Source organism: Myxine glutinosa, chromosome 3 (assembly GCF_964187855.1).
Source record: "Myxine glutinosa chromosome 3, kmMyxGlut1.1, whole genome shotgun sequence".
Classification (NCBI taxonomy): domain Eukaryota; kingdom Metazoa; phylum Chordata; class Myxini; order Myxiniformes; family Myxinidae; genus Myxine; species Myxine glutinosa.
In genome coordinates, this window is record NC_136263.1 from 67672601 (window position 1) to 67692600 (window position 20000).

General features: G+C 43.7%; 1 protein-coding gene across 15 annotated transcripts in view; it reads right to left on the reverse strand.

Moving 5' to 3' along the window:
- MAP3K7 (mitogen-activated protein kinase kinase kinase 7) overlaps positions 1 to 20000 on the reverse strand; it is a 150387-nt gene that overhangs the window by 67927 nt on the left and 62460 nt on the right. For 8 of the 15 annotated variants that reach the window (XM_078774172.1, XM_078774173.1, XM_078774176.1 and 5 more), the window contains 4 exons: positions 16452 to 16527; positions 13794 to 13900; positions 11319 to 11370; positions 10039 to 10082 (listed from right to left, as the gene is read on the reverse strand). In XM_078774172.1, coding sequence (XP_078630298.1) covers positions 10039 to 10082; positions 11319 to 11370; positions 13794 to 13900; positions 16452 to 16527 — 279 coding nt within the window. Of the gene's footprint in view, positions 1 to 10014; positions 10083 to 11318; positions 11371 to 13793; positions 13901 to 16451; positions 16528 to 20000 lie in introns of all 15 variants that reach the window. The other 7 variants (XM_068110803.2, XM_078774175.1, XM_078774171.1 and 4 more) reach the window with 1 other exon arrangement.

Below are 20000 nucleotides of genomic sequence, written 5' to 3' on the forward strand. Positions count from 1 at the left end.
TTACCGAGGTCCGCAAGCAAGATTCCCTGGCCACTATGGCCGGTTTCCAACAGAGGTGCCCTGCCCCAGAACCTGGGGTCCATCAAGTGGTACTTGGCCGCAGAACAGCGGTCCATAAAGTGGTACATCAACGCAATGCATGCTGGTTCTGGGAATCTCGGGCGCACAATGGCCACCTCACGCACGCTCCCATCGGCACCCAATGGCGCACAGGTCATGTGGGAGACAAAAGAAAGACAATTGAGCGAGGGGTAAGGTCACAAGGGTACACGTCAATAAGGCAATGCAAGGTGAAATGCGTACGGAGGCCGAAGTGAGAAAGCTCGTCCCTACCGTACGTCACCCCCCTGTCACCTACCCTACCCTTGTTCCCACCCCATATGTACAAAAATCTACACATTTACAAATTCGTCACTACTGTCACGTCTTCCCCATATTTCCCCTATACCAAATTCGTCTCCACAATCCCTTTACTTCAAAATTTGCCATCACCAATTCATCATCAATCCTCATAAGGAGGGAGAGATGGAATTACGCACAATGTCACACCCACGTCATGATGCGTCTCACAATCCAAACATTTGCATCATAAAAAATAATCAAAACATGGCATGGTGTGGAGTACCTGTCACCTCAGGTGAGTGGATGCAGATGGTGCGAGGAGATCCTTCATCCTACCTATCCTCTAAATGACTTTAACACACTTTACACTACCCGGGGTCTTTCCCTGCCAATCCATTGGCCACCTTACACTACGGGTTCTAATAACCAATTCCCATTGGCCAAACTGTGGTGCTCCTCAATTTTGGGGTCTCACTCCCCCGATTCATCTCCCGGTGCTCTAGCACAATTTCTGGGCTGCGACGTGTACCTCTCCCAACAGGTCTACCCACCTGCACACCTCCACCACTGTAGTTGCCACCCGAGCTTACCTAGCTCCTCACCCCAACCTAACTAACTGGGGACAGCCCCTCTCCTGGCTCTGTCACCCCTTGGTGCCCTCTGGCACTGGGCTACCCGGGTCCGTCCTCCGGATCCTCGGGCCCCATCCACACAACTACTACCGGCTCCCAGAGCCCACCTACGGCCTCACCTGGCCGACATCCTTACAGTGGTGGAGTGCCCAAACCAACTACACACACTAACAGGCTACACGCCCAGCCATTTCCACAACACCAACGCACCCATCCACATACCATTCTGTCACCCGCACCACAGATGCCAATATCCAACCACAATTTACCTGTACCCTCTACCTAACACTTACACTACCCGCCCCGGGTATCCGCGATGGGGGTCCACTCTTCCCCCATTCACACCTTCGCACCATCCACTCCACTCCACAATTTCCACCATTCTCACTCCACGACCATCCATTTCACTACTCCATACCATTTATTCCATACAGCCACATACACCTGTTCTTCATTCACCTGTCGTTGCACACCTGTGCAATCATACCTGGTGCCACCTGCACCCTCCTTTCTTCCTGGACCATTTGGTCAACACAACACGCAATCACCACTACTCCCTCATACACTGCTCCACTCACCTGTTCAGTTGCACACCTGTGCAATCACACCTGTTCCATTCTCACCTGTTCAATCCTCACACACACGGCATCATCTCAGCTAACTTCTCCCCTCTGAAACTTGCGCTTCCCAGTCGTCCCTTTAAACTATTGCGCTCCCACGTCATTATAATCCACACTAATCTACCTGCGTCCCCACTACAGGTATCAGTCACTAACTAAACTTAACGTCACCTAATGTCAATCTTCGCTAGATCCCTACACACCATATCCTAACCCACCCGGGCTAGTTTTCACTGCCATACACCCCATAATCTAGTGCTCCTTTGCCCCCACATCTGTGAGGGATGGTGGATTTGCCATCCCACCACATCGGGGGTCTCTCACTATCAATTTTGTTCGTCCAAATCCAACAATCAAAAATTTTCCATTTACTGCCAATTCTATTCACTTTTCTAAATTTTGTATCAAATCACTACTATCACTATCACCATCACCCGTCTACTTATTACATCCTCTCGGTGCGCCAATTCACATCTACAGCCCGGCTTCGTACAGCCGAGCAATGAATGCGGGTTCTTTTGTGTCCGCGGCTGGATACGTCCCGCATTCGGGGCAGGGACGGAGGCTTACCCGGGCCGAGATCCCATGCACCACCTCGGCGTGAAGCCATCCAATGTCCCGATCTCGACCTGCCGGCACGTCTCAATAGAAAGTGGTCGCCATGACGACCCTTCCTATCGAGCTGCCCGCTCCGCCTTGTGGAGCCCGGACGCGGCCGCTCCACGCGAGGCCCAGCGTGGATCGCGCACGGCGGTCCTTTCGAACCCGCCGTGGCTCGGATCTCCGCTGGTTCTCGCGGCACGCGAAGCCCGGCACGCACCGAGGGCCCGATCCGGCTAAAAGTCGACCTAACCTTTAACCCGGTTATCGTCGACGCCTCACCTGCAGGCTTACATGCATACGCTACCCCTTTCGTGCTCATACATGCAGCCGTTCCCATTCTCCTCGTACCTTTCCTTACACACCCAGGTACACTCACTCCGCCCATCGACTTGGTCACACACCTGACCACCGAACACTTTGGCACACATTCGTTGCTCGCACACCTCACCAATACACCTCTTCGCGCCCCTTTCTCGGTCACCTCCGTTGTGACAATCACAGGTGTGCTCTCACCCGCACACCCAACCACGTGTCTCACTACCAATTCCAGCGTGCATTCCCACTCACGCTCTACCATTCCAGGTGTGCATCCTTCTATTCCAGGTGTACATCCTCGCTCACCTGCCACAACCAACTCACGCTCCGTTTCACTCTCACTACTCTCACCTCCACTCTCGGTCGCGCACTCACCCTTACTCTTGACAGCATGCGCTTTCCCCATGCACCTGTCCGTTACACACCTTTCTCGCGCATCCTCCCGCGCACACTTCTTCGTTACTTCCTCCGTAACACTCACCACAGGCATGCATTCTCCCTTACTCTTGACAGCATGCGCTTTCCCCATGCACCCGTCCGTTACACACCTTTCTCGCGCATCCTCCCGCGCACACTTCTTCGTTACTTCCTCCGTAACACTCACCACATCGCGCTTCCCTGTGCTCCCTCGCACACGCGCTTCGACCGGCTCACTCCTGACGGCACACTCACTCCTCGGCGTGCACTTTTTCCTCACACACCCCATGGTCGGACATTCTCGCACACCTCTTTTTTCGCACACCAGACCTGTCGCACACCTCACCAACGGCCTTTCACGAACACCCGGATCCAAACCAATCCCCAAGCCGACTGAAGCTTTCCTCACATCATGTACATTGCCACTCACCTTGGCACCTCGTCCCCGCACCTCCTTTGCCACCTGCAAACTCTTTATTTGGTTAGTGAGCATCACATCATGATTTGAACACAGACCTTGTACATATTCCATGACTTCCTCCTTTATCTCCCTCTTAGTTTCTGTCCGTCCCTTCTTAATTTCACTCACCTCTTCTCCCACTTCCTCTAATTTTTGTTTAACCTCTTTTATTTCTCGGTGCGTCCCCTCAAGTTCGTCCTCTAAGGCTACCGTGACCGTCTCTATGTGCATCCTCACCTGCCGGTCCTTTGTCTCCATTATCTCTGTCACCTCTTCCAACCTCTTCGTCAATCCCTCATGTACCATTTGACATTCCTTTTGTGTCGCTATTAATTCATTTTTAATGTCCTTTTGTGTTGCTTTTAAACCCCCGATGATTGCAGTGTTCTTTTCCACTTGGTCCGCTAGTTCTTTTTGTCCCACCGTCAGCTGTTCTACTCCTTTCGTCAGGTCTTCTATTCCCCCCTGTAACTTTACCGTATTATTTCTCACCTCTTTCTCGATACGCTTTTCGCCTCGCTTTACCTCCTCGCGTAGCCCCGAGACCTCCTCACTCACCCCTCGTCGTATTTCCTCCATCTGGTTCCCCATCTGTTCGATTTCCCGGGCGGATTGTTCCCCTATTTCCCGCAATTTGTCCTCCATCCTATTTTCTAACCCCATTAACCCATTTTTCACCCCCTCTAACTGATTCTCTTGAGCGGCCATTCTGTTTTCTACCCCCATTAACCCATTTTTCACCCCTTCTATCCCATTGTCTAATCCCTCAAATTTCTTGTCTAACTCCTTAAAATTATTGTCTAACCCCTCACTGGTACCCCTCGCTTCGTCCCTCATTACCCCCATTTGCTCACTCTGAGCCCTTGCTTCGTCCCTCATTACCCCCATCATTCTGCTTTCCATTTTCGCACTATCAGCCCTTGCTTCCTCCCTCATTTTCTCGCTATTCTGGGCCATAAGGGCCTTCATTTGTATAAAAAAAAGGTTCAAATCCATTGGCATCTCCGGTTCGACTACCGCGACCATGGGCGTGGCTAAATGTGGCGCCGCTGTAATCACGTGCGCTAGAGCGCCATTTTGTGCACCTGAAATTCCCGCAACCACATTGCCATTTTCCTCCTCCCTTTCTTCCACATACATTTCCCCTGGTTCCTGGGTTACCCCTAACCCGTCTATCTCCCCCACCGACATCCGATCGCCTTGATTGTCCATGGCGCGATCTAAAAATTCGGGTTTTATAAAACACAATTTCGTCCGCTTTATAATTTTGAGCGCGTGCAGCGCGCTCCGGGTCGATCTCACTCCCCGACACCAATTGTTACTCTAATAGTACAATTGGTGTTCCAAAATTTGGGCCTAACAAATTTAGTCCCAGGTTCGAATCCCACCTCCTGACAACCAATTGTTACAGACGCGGCTTTTAGATGTTATATGGACCGAGCGGTGGTGTATTTAACCGCGTCCGAACAGTTACTCCCCGATTAAAACCCGATTTCACCCGACGTTGACCAGATCGCCCCACGGATATTCAATCGGGAAATCTCTAAAGCGATCGCAAGAGAATGAAAAAGAAGAAGAAGAATACGGAGGAAGAACAGATTTATTATACACACACAAGCAATATTTTAGAGCGACCAATATTATTTACAGCAATAGATGGAAAAGAGCAGTCACACAGTGCATTGTTAACTTATTCTATTTCATTTACTTAATCCCCAAGACAAACGAGTAGGACAGGACGTTCACACTCACACGGTGGATATTGCAGGAAGGAATAGCTGAGGTGGACGCGTGGAGGAAGGCAAGGTCGGAGGCCGCAGCACCCCTCGCGGTTTTGGCGGGAAAACCTCCGTCGCGTATCCGCGGCCGTCACGCGCTGGCTCGGCACACCTGCTCCTCTTCCTGGGGTGGAGCCGTCTCCCTCCGTTCAGCGCGTCTCTCCAACGACAGGGGGGTATTGCAGGCAGGCAGGTAGGTAGGTAGGTAGGGCTTGCGGTGGATTGCGCTCCTCTTCCAGGTCATCCCCCAGCGTATCTCTCAAGGCCTCTCTCCAGTCATCTCTCATCTGGACTCGTAAAGCAGTCCCCTGCAGTCGCTTTTATCACCTCCGGCGGAATTAAGCCGCCGGCTCCGAGGGCACGCCTACCGGGTCACTCACCGCGGTGTTGATTGGCTGTTAGGGCCGGTTCACTCCTGCCCTCTTCTGACGAGGTGGAGCCACGCCTTTCTTCTCCAACCTTACCTCGTGGCCAATGGTGGTTTGAAGAAAACCAGCCAAAATGCGGAAGGCAATTGGAAGGGAGGTTTTGGGGAAATTGGAAGGGCCTACGCTTATTTTGTTTGATACAATGCAAAGTCAATCTAGTGGAAAACACATACTTAGCCTACATGGAATAAGGAAATACACTATTTAAAAGATATATCGTGACCTACGTGTATGTTCTATGAAATTAATTAGGAGGACGGCTGCGACCATTATTTACATTACCAGGATATTACCATACCAAAACCATACTCTTCACATCCGTTACCCTTCCTCCAAAATTGTTACACTCCTCAAAACCCGTTACACTTCTCAAAACCCGTTACACTTCTCAAAACCCGTTACACTTCTCAAAATCGTTACAATATACATATATATATATACATATATATACATATATATACATATATATATACATATATATATATATATATATACATATATATACATATATATATATACATATATATACATATATATATATACATATATATACATATATATATATATATATATATATACATATATATACATATACATATATATACATATATATACATATACATATATATACATATACATATATATACATATATATATACATACATATATATATATACATATATATACATACATATATATACATACATATATATACATACATATATATATATATACATATATATACATACATATATATACATACATATATATACATACATATATATATATCTATACATACATATATCTATACATACATATATCTATACATACATATATCTATACATACATATATATATATCTATACATACATATATCTATACATACATATATCTATACATACATATCTATACATACATATATATATACATACATATATATACACATATATATATATATATATATATATATATATATATATATATATATATATATATATATATATATATATATACAGTGAAACCTTGACTTACGAGTGCACCAACTTACGAGTTTTCCGAGATACGAGCCGTCGCTCGGGCGGTTTTTTGCTTTGTGATGCGAGTCGAGATCTGAGTTACGAGCTTACGCCACCCGCCACGAGTGGCCCAACGAGCGTTCAGGTCACGTGGTTATCTTGCCGTACAAGCATCTCTGCCATATATCGCTGCTACTTTGTTTTCGCATTTTTGTTATTTTGGAAAATTTCTTAGTTTTAACCATGGGTACTAAGAAATTGAGTGCCAAGGGCAGTGCTGAGAAGAAGAAGAAGAAGATGTGCTTGGATATAAAACACGCAATCGTCGAAAAACATGAGCGAGGTGTGCGTGTTGTCGACTTGGCGAGGCAGTACGATCGTAGTACTTCTACGATATGTACGATTTTGAAGCAGAAGGAGTCGATAAAGGCTATAACGCCAGCCAAGGGCGTTACGATTATTTCAAAGCTCCGGACCTCTGTCCATGAAGAGATGGAGAAGTTGTTGTTTGTGTGGTTGACGGAGAAGCAGCTCGCAGGAGATACCGTGACCGAGAGCATCATGTGTGAGAAGGCCCGAGACATTTACGGGGATTTGGTGCAGCAGGCGGCGGGAACATCAACGGACGAGGCATCGGAAGTCATTCAAAGCCAGTCGGGGATGGTTTGATAATTTTAAGAAGAGGACCGGCATTCACTCCGTCGTCAGGCATGGTGAGGCAGCAAGCTCGGATGTGAAGGCAGCTGAAGATTTTATTATAACTTTTGCCGAACTGATAGAAGCCGAACGATACATCCCCCAGCAAATCTTCAACTGTGACGAGACAGGGCTCTTCTGGAAAAAGATGCCGAGGAGGACGTATATAACGGCAGAGGAGAAGAGCATGCCAGGCCACAACTTGTTCAGAGTGCCGGCGATAGCTCGCCTTCTCTTTGTGGAAGACACGGTGAGATCCTTAACATCCAACTAATGGGACGCAAACGGGGCGCCCAGTTTAGCGGTACACGCATTGATGAATCACCCTGCCTGTGAAACACCGACATGACAGGTTATAGCTGGGTCGGGATTCAAACCCAGGCTGGACAGTTTAGAGTCAAGTGTGCGTACCTCCAGTCCAGGCCATCCTGCCAACTTGTATGCTGCATACAGGTGAAATATAAAGCGCGAGATATTTTTATATATACTGTATATTTCAAAAAAAATTGGTGTGGTTTTTGGGGGGCTGGAACGGATTAATAGCATTTCAATTCATTTTAATGGGGAAATTTAATTTGAGAAACGAGCAAATTGAGTTACGAGCCAGCCAAGGGCGTTACGATTATTTCAAAGCTCCGGACCTATTTCAAAGCTATGATTATTTCACAGAACGAATTAAACTCGTAAGTCAAGGTTTCACTGTACATATATATATATATACATATATATACATATACATATATATACACATATATATATATATATATATATATATATATATATATACATATATATACATACATATAGTCACGTGAAAAAGTAAGTACACCCCATGTAAAGTTTTAACTTTTTCAACATATTTTAACATACAGCTATTTGATCTTCATTTCAACAATATTGATAGATAAAGGTGATATAATATAACAAATATCATGAAACATTTACATTTTGTAGTCCATTGTATAATTTAAATAAACATAAATGCAAATTTCGCAAGTGGAAAAAGTAAGTACACCCTTGGCTCTAATAGGTGGTATTGCCCCCTTTGGCAGAAACAACCTCAAGTAGGCGTTTCTTATAACTGTCTACCAGTCTCTGACATCGACTGGGAGAAATTTTTGGCCACTCCTCCATGCAGAATTCTTTCAGCTGTGCGATGTTTGAGGGGTTTCTTGCATGCACAGCTCATTTCAAATCCCCCCACAACATCTCGATGGGATTTAGATCCAGGCTTTGACTTGGCCATTCCAGAACCCTCCATTCCTTTCTTTTCAGCCATTCCTTGGTGGATTTACAGGTATGTTTAGGGTCATTGTCATGTTGCAAGGTCCACCTTCGGTTGAGTTTCAACTTTCCGACAGATGGCCTCACATTATCCTCAAGCACCCTCTGGTACAATGAAGAATTCATAGTGAATTCTATGATTGCGAGCTGCCCAGGCCCTGATGCAGCAAAGCTGCCCCAAACCATAATATTTCCACCACCATGCTTTACAGTTGGTATCAGGTTCTTGTGGTCAAATGCTGTCTTTGGTTTTCGCCAAACATGTCTTCTGGTACTGTGGCCAAATAGCTCTACCTTTGTTTGACTCATCTGTCCAGAGCACATTGTTCCAGAAGTGCTGGTCTTTGCCGAGGTGTTCATTGGCAAACTTTAGTCTTGCCCTGATGTTCTTTCTGGACAGCAAAGGTTTACTCCTGGCACACCTCCCTTGTAGATCAAATTTGTGCAGCCTCTTTCTAATGGTAGACTCGTGCACTTTGACATCAACAGTGGCAAGAGCTACCTGTAGGTCGCGTGATGACATTCTGGGGTCCTTAGAGACTTATTTCAGCATCTTGCGGTCTGCTCTCGGGCTGAACATGCTAGGGCGGCCTGGCCTGAACAAGTTGGCAGTTGTTTGGAAACTTCTCCACTTGTAGATGATCTTCCGGACAGTCGAATGATTGATTTCAAATTGTTTGGAGATCTTTTATAATCCCTTCCCAGACTCGAAGGCATCTATAACCTTCTTTCTGAAGGCCTCAGAGAGCTCTTTTGATCTCGGCATGGTGACGCCGCACACTTCAACAACAAAGAGCAAACCAAACTAAATGTCTGAGGTATAAATAAGACAGGTTCCTCGAGGATCCTCTCCAACGATGTTCTAATCATTTGCACCTGAGCTGGTGCACCTGATTCTAATTTTAGGTATTTGAAGTAGTGATAAATGTTGGGGTGTACTTACTTTTTCCACATGCGAAATTTGCATTTATGTTTATTTAAATTATACAATGGACTACAAAATGTAAATGTTTCATGATATTTGTTATATTATATCACCTTTATCTATCAATATTGTTGAAATGAAGATCAAATAGCTGTATGTTGAAAAAGTCAAAACTTTACATGGGGTGTACTTACTTTTTCATGTGACTGTATATACATATGTATATACATATACTGTATACATATTTTTATATATTTATATATATATATATATATATATATATATATATATATATATATATATATATATATATATATATATATAAAAAACAGTTGCTCTGTTTTGCCTTATTTAAAATTTAAAAAAAGATTTGGGAATGAAATGCCTTGTTTATGGGGAGGGCAACACAACTCAAAACGAGTTGAATGTTAGAATCACTTTCCCATGGAGATTTGGTTGCATATATTCACTCCCACATATACTGAAATAAACGACACACCTCGTGCCAAGCAGGGTAATGTACCGGGTTAGAGTGGGAGCCAGTCGCAAGCCGTGTGATATCGAGAGCTGCAAAAGAACCATAACAGATCAACTGCCACCCTCATGCTCATAAACCTGTACAACTGTACACAGCCAATCAACAAACACAATTCAGTGAACCTGGAACTATATTTCCTGGGAGCTCATGCTTTGTAGCATTATTCACCCACCTGGATCTATTGATATTTTAAATTCACAAAACACATGGTGGGATTTTCACAAACCATGGCAGATGGAATTCACAATGATAATTATCATTCTCAAGTTTGTTTGAGCCATTCCCCCGACTCACATTATAAATGGATCATCACGAAATCAGAAAAAAACAGCATGTTCTGCAATTAAATAATCAAGCTGAGTAGGTACTGTATTTACTTGAAAAAAATTCATGATCAACACCTTTTTCTACCACAATTAGGATTCTTCAAAAAAAGGACAAGTGCAGGTTTGTTACATGGCCAATCGGTCGGTGTTTTTGCAAAGCTTTTTATAAGCTTCTAGTCATGTAACTGAGGCCATGCTACGCAACTCAACATTAACAACGATTAAAAATATATCCTTGATACTTGATCTTTTCTACCCCCATTAATTCACCCCAGATCCACTTTTTTGAAATTCCGACTTCTTTCCTAGAGGTTCTTGCAGTGTCCATGTGTTTTATACCTCTACCACCACCCCCCCCCCCCCACCCCACCTCTTTCCCATGCCTCCTCACCCAAAGCCCTCTCCCTCCCACAGATCTACTAATGTCCCTGCTCTCAAATGTTGTACTTGTGTGGTTCCCTCTCGTCCCCATCTTGTCTCCCACTCCCTTTATCTGATGTTTTATGTGTCAGTTTGTCTTTTTGTGATTAATGTTAGATCTTACACGAGCCTCGATCTTGTATACAAAAAAAACAAAAAAATAATAATAATTCACACACCTATCTGAGGATCGGAGCTTTGTGTCGAGTAAAATCTCTTTCTTTTTAGTCACCATGTGAGTCAACCAACCTTGTGAACTTTCATGCTGAAGGAAACAGTCATGACCTTTTGCTAATATCCTGCTGGGTAAAGTTTCCTTTCGTCTTCCATATTTTTTATCACCCTCATTTCAACAAATACCAATTTCATATAAAGTACAGATAACACGTGTGGTTTTACAAAGCCTCATAAACAACCAAGTTGGAAAGGTATGTAAGAAATGGTAAAAAAAAAAAAACATGCAGGGGGTTTGGGATTCATTGGAAGACGAACTGATGAGTGAACGGAGAAACGATTCACCTGTGAACTCCACACTAGAGCTGCGGGGCCTGTTCTTCTCAGTATTCTCAGTCTAATGGTCAAAGGCAGATAAAAGAAAGCCACAAAGCAGAAGACAAGGGTCAAATCAAGGTCCAATGTTATTTATTTCAAAATACTTTTGATAAATAAAAGTTTTGGAAAATTCTATGCTTTTTTTTTTATTTTTATTTTTATTTTTATGTTTTTTTTTTTTTTTTTTTTTTTAATTATTATTATTATTATTATTTTTTGTATACAAGATCGAGGCTCGTGAAAGAGCTAACATTAATCACACAAAAAGACAAACCGACACACAAAACACAAAAAACAAGGGGAGCGGTAGACAAGATGGGGAGAGAGGGGGAAGGACACAAAAGAGAGGGGGAAGGACACAAACACAACATTTGAGAGCAGGGACATCGGGAGGACTTGGGGGGAGGTGGGAGAGGATTAAAACATATGAACACTGCAAGGACTCTGGGGTGAATTACCGGGGGTAGAAAAGATCAAGGTTTTCGATGGGGGAAGATAAGAGATGGTGGTGAACAGCTGTTTTAAAGACCTGGAGGGAGGAGTGGGATTGAAGGGAGTGGGGGAGTTTGTTCCAGAGGCGGGAGAAAAGGGGAATGAAAGAGTGAAGGTGAGCAGAGAGCCTAGACTTTGGCAGTTTAACCAGAAGAGGGTTGCAGGCAGATCTTGTGCGACCTGAAGGAATATTGGGGGGACAGAGCACAGAGAGAGCTGGGGGAGCAAGGCCGGAGAGGAGTCGGTAGAAGACAGAAAGACCACCAACCTGCCTGCGGTGAGTGAGTGAAAGGCCTTCGGCGTTGACTACATCGCAGGAGATTCCAACGATTCTGAAAGCTTTGACCTCAACAGCGTGAAGCCGAGCAAGGTGTGAGGCAGGAGCACCAGCCCAGAGGGGGGAACAGTATTCCATTGAGCTGCGGATGAAAGCCTTGTATGTGGTGAGGAGCTCAGGTGTGCCAAGGAAGGACTTCGCACGACGGAGGATGCCCAGTCGGCGACTGGCTTTGGAGGCCAGCTTGGAAATGTGGTTTTCCCAAGAAAGATCATGGCAGATAGTGAGACCCAAAAGCTTGAGCGACAGAACTTCTTGGAGAGGATTGTTGAGAAAGTAGATGGGAGGGTTGTCCAGTCGGTCCTTTCGGAGAGACATTGTAAGAGTGTGAGATTTGTCAGGATTGAAAGACATGTTCCACTTGTTTGACCAGTCTGTGATTTTGTCCAGGTCTGCAGAGAGTGAGGAGGCTGCAGACTGCCGATCTGAGGGATGAGGAATGGAGCGACAGAGAGTAGAGTCGTCAGCAAAGAGATAGAGAGGATTTTCAAGAGAGTCAGAGAGATCATTGATGAAGACCAGATTGATGAAGGCCCTCTTGATGGCAACAAAGCTTGATTTGCAATGCATAGTAATTCAATTGCCTGAAACGGGGTAAAAAGGCCACTCTATTCAAAGAGGTACTGTGATGCAACTTAAGTCATTTCATTTGCTTTTTTATCCATAAAGATTTATCCTGGCTATCAAAACGGCAAAGTAGCATATTAAAACGGCTTAAAGTTTTGGATACATAATTTTGGCTCAGGGAAGAGTAAAGTGACAGATGGTAGAAGGAAATTAACAAATACTGCGTCAGTTGGACAACAGGTGGATTCAACAAGCAGGGGAATGAATGAACATGAGAGAGAAGGGGGAAGGAAACTGTGACCTGCTAATAAGAGTGGCAGAGGGAAGGGAAAAGATAATCAGTGAGGGAGGATGGCTCAACGTTGTGGAATACTGCCAACTTTAAATCCTGGAAGTGCGACTGATGAGACTCAAAGCTGGCGACCCTGGAACTAAACCAGACCTTCAGCTAAAATAGCTTAACCTGCTGGCATAGCAACAGTGCCCATACGTCACTCATTTGGCAATTGCGCCATGATTCAATCTCACACAATTCACTTACGGCAGGCAGTAATTATGCAAAAATAACCACAAATTATGAAACCAAATGTGGTCCAGATTAGACGAGAGGAATCATGAGGAGGATACAAGAAGGTGTGATTAAACATATTGTGTTACAGAATCGGGAAACATCAATTAGCTTGGAATAACATTCATTTCAGTGCAATACAGGGCCCTGGATAAGGAAAGTTCAATGACAAAAACGAAGGGATAATCCAAACGCTAACAACGATTTATTTGGATATTTGTTTGAAATTGCATTTAAATGTTATCACTAAGGTCATCAAATTTTGACAAAAACAGGACTGTGCTGTCATTATACCACGGGGAAATCAAGCCATTATTTGTACAATATTTAAAACAATTTACAAGAGCACCCAAAGTCAACAATGCAGTGGAATAGGAAAACAATTAGGAAAAGCTAGGTGTATCGAGAGTGAGTGTAGGCCTGCACGAAGTGATGCTGGGAAGCATGATGTGGAAAAGAGAAGTGTGAAAGGCCGTGCCTTTGACGACGAAGGCAAGATAGGGGGTTCCCGACGTCGCACGGTCAGACTGTGGTGCGGGGTCTGTCCTTCCCGGTCACTGCGATTACTCGCCCCACTCGACGCCTCTGTATGTGATGTTAGGGGGAGGATGCAGGCATGCCAATGAGGATTTGTGGGGGAGTGGAAAACAAATAATTATACATGCCCATAGAAAATATGACAATGCAAAAAAATTTATTTATTTATTGTGATTGTTTTAAAACTGACAATTTGTGCAAAAATCCACCCTCAGATAATCGACGTTGTCAACTTGCCAGCACACGCACATACATAAGCACAACCTTAGGACCAGTTAAAATAGAGTGGAGGGAGGGAGAGGTGGAAAGAGAGGTAAAAGGGAAAAATGAAGCTGGCCAGCATCTAGGAAATAAAAAACAATTTTTTTTGGAATAACGACAATTTATTTTGAAGCAGCAAAAACACGGAGCACAGAGAAGTGAATTCAATGACCTACAAACATTCCATTGCTCTCATTTGATGTGGTTTCACCTCGGTTTGGGGTTGCTCCACGTGTAGGTCAAATCCACAGCTGCTCCTTTGTCCTTTCTGCCTTTTCAACATTACCCTATTCCCCTTTGCTTCAAAAATAAATAAATAATAATAATAATAATAATAATAATAACTCTTTCACTCCAAAACATAATCTTATTCTGCCTTCCACTTTTACTTCCTGTACATCTGTCTTTTTCCCCGCCCCTCCAACATGGTCGGAGAAGAGGTACATTAAAATGAGCTCCGTCCGACTGACCGATCATCTGTCCATGTGCTTTTGTGTACACGATATTTCAAAAACCGTTTAGCATTCAGCCTTCATAATCGCACGTTTCTATTCCTCATGATATTATCTCAACCTGATTAGACCACAGCGGCGATTGCCCGAATATGGTTGCCATGGCAACCATCTGGTAATTTGGCTTGTGTACGCAATATTTCAAAAACCGGTTAAGATTTAGATTTTCATATTACACAGATCTATTCTTCATACCACCAAAAAGGTGGGGGACCTAGAGTATCAGCTCCTTGTTCCTCTATAATTTCCCAATATCTTCATTGAGGAATAAGCTTCATCCTTTAAAACCTTTTAAAAACATTAAAATGCTTCACTTCCCTTTTTCTCCAGCATAAACACCACACATGTTCTTCTTAATCACAATCTATTCTTCCTCTTCTTCTTCTTCTACTTCTTCACAAGGAATATATTGCAAACCTGGCTCTCACTGAAGCACTTGGTCTGTCATCCATCCACCAGGTCCTACAACACAACATGTCTCTGTGCCTTCAACAACAATTCCTTCCACCCACCCTGTGATCTTTATTTCAGAATGTTAAATATAGGAATCTTGAGAAGTCCAGTTTGCAGAGGTTGCCTGTGCACAACAATCAAATCCCCTTCACGTTATTTTAGTGTCAAAGCCCTCCGTGTCAGTATCCACCCTCACATCCTCTACAAGCCCGCATCCTTCCAAGCCCACCCATTCTACATATTCCCCTCTTCAGCATCCCTCCACTTAATATCCCCCCTTTCTGCATTCCCACCCCACTCTCTCCAACCTTCCCCCCATTCCCCCTCTCGGAATGACCTTCATCCCAACTCTTCTTGGGTTCCCCCCTCCTCTCGCCCCTCCCCCTCTCATGTTCCCCTCATCTCACCCCCCCCTCATCTCGCACCCCCCTCTCGGGTTCCCCTAGTCTCGCCTCCCCCCCCTCTTGGGTTCCCCTCGTTTCACCCCCCCCCCTCTTGGGTTCCCCTCATCTCACCCCCCCCCCCCCCTCTCGGGTTCCCCTCGTCTCATTCCCTCTCGGGTTCCCCCTCATGTGTTCCCCCTCATTCCGCCCCCTCCCTCATTTCAGATGCCACCACAGTAGACTCCACTAACGAGAATATCCAATGCCTCAATTCTATTTCCTTACAAATCTTGTGTACCCAACCCCTCACTCTCTGTACACACCCTTGCCAGTCATACCCAACTGCTCCTGGACTCGGTCTTTTGCACCTGAGAACAAAGTTCCACATTCTCTTTCATTTTTCTACCCTTGATAAACATCCCACTACACCCACTCCAACCCCAAGCCTTCCACTTCCAAATGTCAAGTTTTAATTCCGAGAGGTTCCTCCTATATCCATGCTGTCCACCCATGCATCCTTTCCTGCCCCCATGCCCTCTCACACCCATTGTTTATTGAGGTCTCCCTCTATTTTGCCTTTCAACTACGCTATTGGTGTCCCACCCCCTCTCTCCTTTTGGCCTGTTGTCCTGATCCATGCAGTGTTCTCGCTTTTCCACAAGCCTGGATTCTGTATAGAAAAAAAAGAAAAGTGAACCCGACATGACTGCATGCCAATGTCTAAACTGTGTAAGAGTCTTACTTATCCCAATCTTCAGTCACTTTTTCAAAATGTTTCTCTAACTTCAAGTCTTGCTCAAAATTAGCCTAGAACTATGATGAGATAATGACACTGTACAATTTATTCCTTGTAGCTCCTCAATACCCATCGGCCAAAACCCAGGAAAGGTTCATGAAATTCCCTTTCAAAACTTTTAGTGGAATCCTGTACACTACCTGAAATCCAGCAAGTATATGCAAACCCTGCACTGAAGGACAGGGGCTACTCACCTGCACTTGAGTTGCTGAGATTCACATCTGGTACATATGTCGGGTATTGCAAAGGTTCATCATCACCTGGGAAGTACTGTGAAAGAACATGGGGGGGGGAAATAAAAATAAAAACACGAAGCCAACGCATAATGGCAATGACGTAACAGTCCGAATATAAACTTATACATGTACTTGGGTTACATTTAAGTACCTTTACACTTACAAAGAAATTCCTTAAAGGATGAAAGAACCAACATACGTTTTTTTAGTTTATGACACTACAAATATACCAGCCAAACTCCACCAGTGAATAAGCAGAAAAGATAACTTGTGATAATAGTAATAACAACAAGCGGTCATAGACCTGTACAGGTGTCCATGCTCAACGTCATCCCGGTTAACGTTGTTTCGTTAAAACGTCTAATAATTAGATACCAAGGCTTCAAATAACGTTGTAATTATTTACCCTTAATTCGCTATTATGTCGTCGAGATAAATTTATCATTTATGAGATAAATTGATCCATTCAACTTCGTTTCACTTAACGACATGAGCCTGGTGTTGGCTTCATGGTTAGCATGCTGGCTTGGGTTCCTAGGTTCTTGAGTTGAATCCTAGTCGATCGTTGAATTAACGCCAGAGGGGTTGACTCAGCCAGTCATCCTTCTGAGGTCGGCAAACTGAGTACCAGCTCACTGGTAATTGGGGCACTGCATCAGTGGCGCAAACGCACGTCCAGAAAAATGATGCAAACCAGCAGCCACAGGCTGCATACGAAACAACAACAACAACAACAACTTAACGTCGTGGTTTTCAAGAACGTAACCACGACATTAATCGTTCACCAAGTGTACTTGCAAAATCAGTCGCTTTGACTGTGCCCTTTGGACCTCAAAAACAATAGGCTTCAAGCATTTGAGTGGTGAACTAATTCAGTGACCCAATATGCAAATTAAGTTCAAATTCCAAGTTAATTGGATGAAAATAAAATATTTGTGACCTTGACCTTTTGAACTCAAAGCAATAGGCTTCTATATTTTGATTGGTGAACCAATTCAATGACCTAATATGCAAATTCTGTTCAAATTTCAAGTGAATTGGATGAAAAGTGACCATTATATATGGCGTTGAACTTTGACCTTACAATCAATCAGCTTCGAGCCATTGATTAGTTCAACCAGGTGGTTAAGTTTCATGAAGATCGGTGTAGAATTGCGACCTGGAGGTGATTGTCATACTAACATAGACAGAATAAAAGAGTAGACCAACCAATATACTTGTGAATCTTTGATTTCACAAGTAAAAGTAATAATACAAGCGTTACGCCGAGGTCCCCCGTCGGTGAAGTGATGTGAGTTGACAAAGTGGAAGACGCAGAAAATATGCTATGATATGATATTTCGCTCACAAGGTTCAGACATACATGGAGGCGGCCATCTTGGATTTTGACGTGGCGACCCAATTTTCAATAGCGTTCTTCCTTATGCCTAGATACACCCACACGCCAGATTAGAAGTTGGTACTTCGCTTATTTTTCGCGATATTTCGCTCACAAGGTTCAGACATATATATGGTGGCGGCCATCTTGTATTTTTACGTGGCGACCCAATTTTCAATAGCGTTCTTCCTTATGCCGAGATACACCCACACACCAGATTAGAAGTTGGTACTTCACTTATTTTTCAAGATATTCATCTCACAAGGTTCAGACATACATGGCGGCGGCCATCTTGGATTTTGACGTGGCGACCCAATTTTCAATATCGTTCTTCCTTATGCCTAGATACACCCACGCACCAGATTAGAAGTTGGTACTTCGCTTATTTTTCAAGATATTCATCTCACAAGGTTCAGACATACATGGGATCAGACATACATGGCGGCGGCTATCTTGGATTTTGACGTGGGTTGCACCCACACACTAAATTTGAATGCGGTCCTTCGCTTACGCACGCACGGACGGACGGACGGACGGAGGGGAAAGCCATAGTCCCCCTTTCGCTACGCTGTGCGACGGGGGACAATAAAAATAATAGGGCACCAGCAAGGATGGCTTGGTCCAATAATAATAATAATAATAATAATAATAATAATAATAATAATAATAATAATAACCACAGTTGCTAGCAACTATAAAGGCTTCTTATCAGTAACACCAAACATCGATAGAAGGAACCATGAGACACCTTCAAATTTAGAATATTATGAAACTGGCATAACTACAATGTGAGGCGATTCATCAAGGTGAGGCTTACGATGAAAATCCGTCCTTTAAGGTTTCATCAAACTGGTCCCTGGAGAAGATCTTGGAATTATTATTTTTCAATTCATAAATCCAAAAGCCTGTTTGTCCTGTCAAAACATGTTTTAGCCTTTTGATTGCCAAGGAAAGCATGACAGGACACTTCTGAAATGAGCATTTCATAAAATAACAATTTTGGAAACAACCATTAAAAAGCTGTTTTTCTTTTGATGAAATACAATCTTATTGATATGGATGGCATATTGGTTGCTCAGGGAGAATACAAGGGGATATGGTCACAAATGTTCCAATCATAATCGCTATAGCCTATATTATACCAGCTTTAGCCATCAAAATCCATCAACTTCCCAAAGTCAAAAAATGACCGATTTTGATTGGCCCGTTCTGGCCACTATATGTTAGAGATATTGCTCCTTTACAAGTCTGAAGCACCCAGACCCATTGATGGCGTGTATGCCGAGTATCAGATCAATCGCATCAGCAGTTCCGAAGACGCTCATTAAAAGGATGCTGTAATGAAATTTTTGAAAATTTTTTGTTGTTGAGATGAAGATATATACTGAAGGTAATAAACAAAGAACCGTGTGGCATTTCTCGAATTATTTGAGACAAACGAGTGAAAAGGTCAAGTTCGTTGGATGCACCTCTGAAAGAAAATCAATAAGGAAAGCAGCTCTTGCACTCTGGAGGTGAACCAATTCAGAAATAATTCAGCAGACTATACGCACACTTACTTGCCACTCGTGTGGAATGACTGACCGGATAGCTTCATCCGACTCAGAAAATGAATTGAACACTTTTATTTGATGAAAGTTTATCAGATTCTGGGGATGATGATAATGTTGATGTATTAAAAATGGGAATAATGAAATGCTTGGGAATAAAAATACCTTGTTTATGGGATGGCAACGTTTTGTTTTTATGCCTTTGCCGACAGTCACCGGAGGCATTATGTTTTCAGGTTGTCCGTCCGGTTGTCCTTCGTGGTAGGTTTTCGTTACCGCGACAACTTGTGAACCAGCGATGGGATTCTGACCAAATTTGGTACTTATGTAGAATGATATAAAGATGAACTGATTAGATTTTTGGGTCAAGAGGTCAAAGGTCAAAGTCTGTAATAGGTCTATACTCTATAACTTGAGAACGGCTCAAGGGATCCAATTCAAACTTGGTGCACGTATGTATAATGATGTAAGGATTAACTGATTAGATTTTGGGGTTCTGATGTCAAAGGTCAGAGGTCATGTCAGGTAAAAATGTGATAACTTGAGAACAGCTGAATAGATTTAAAGCAAGCTTGGTAC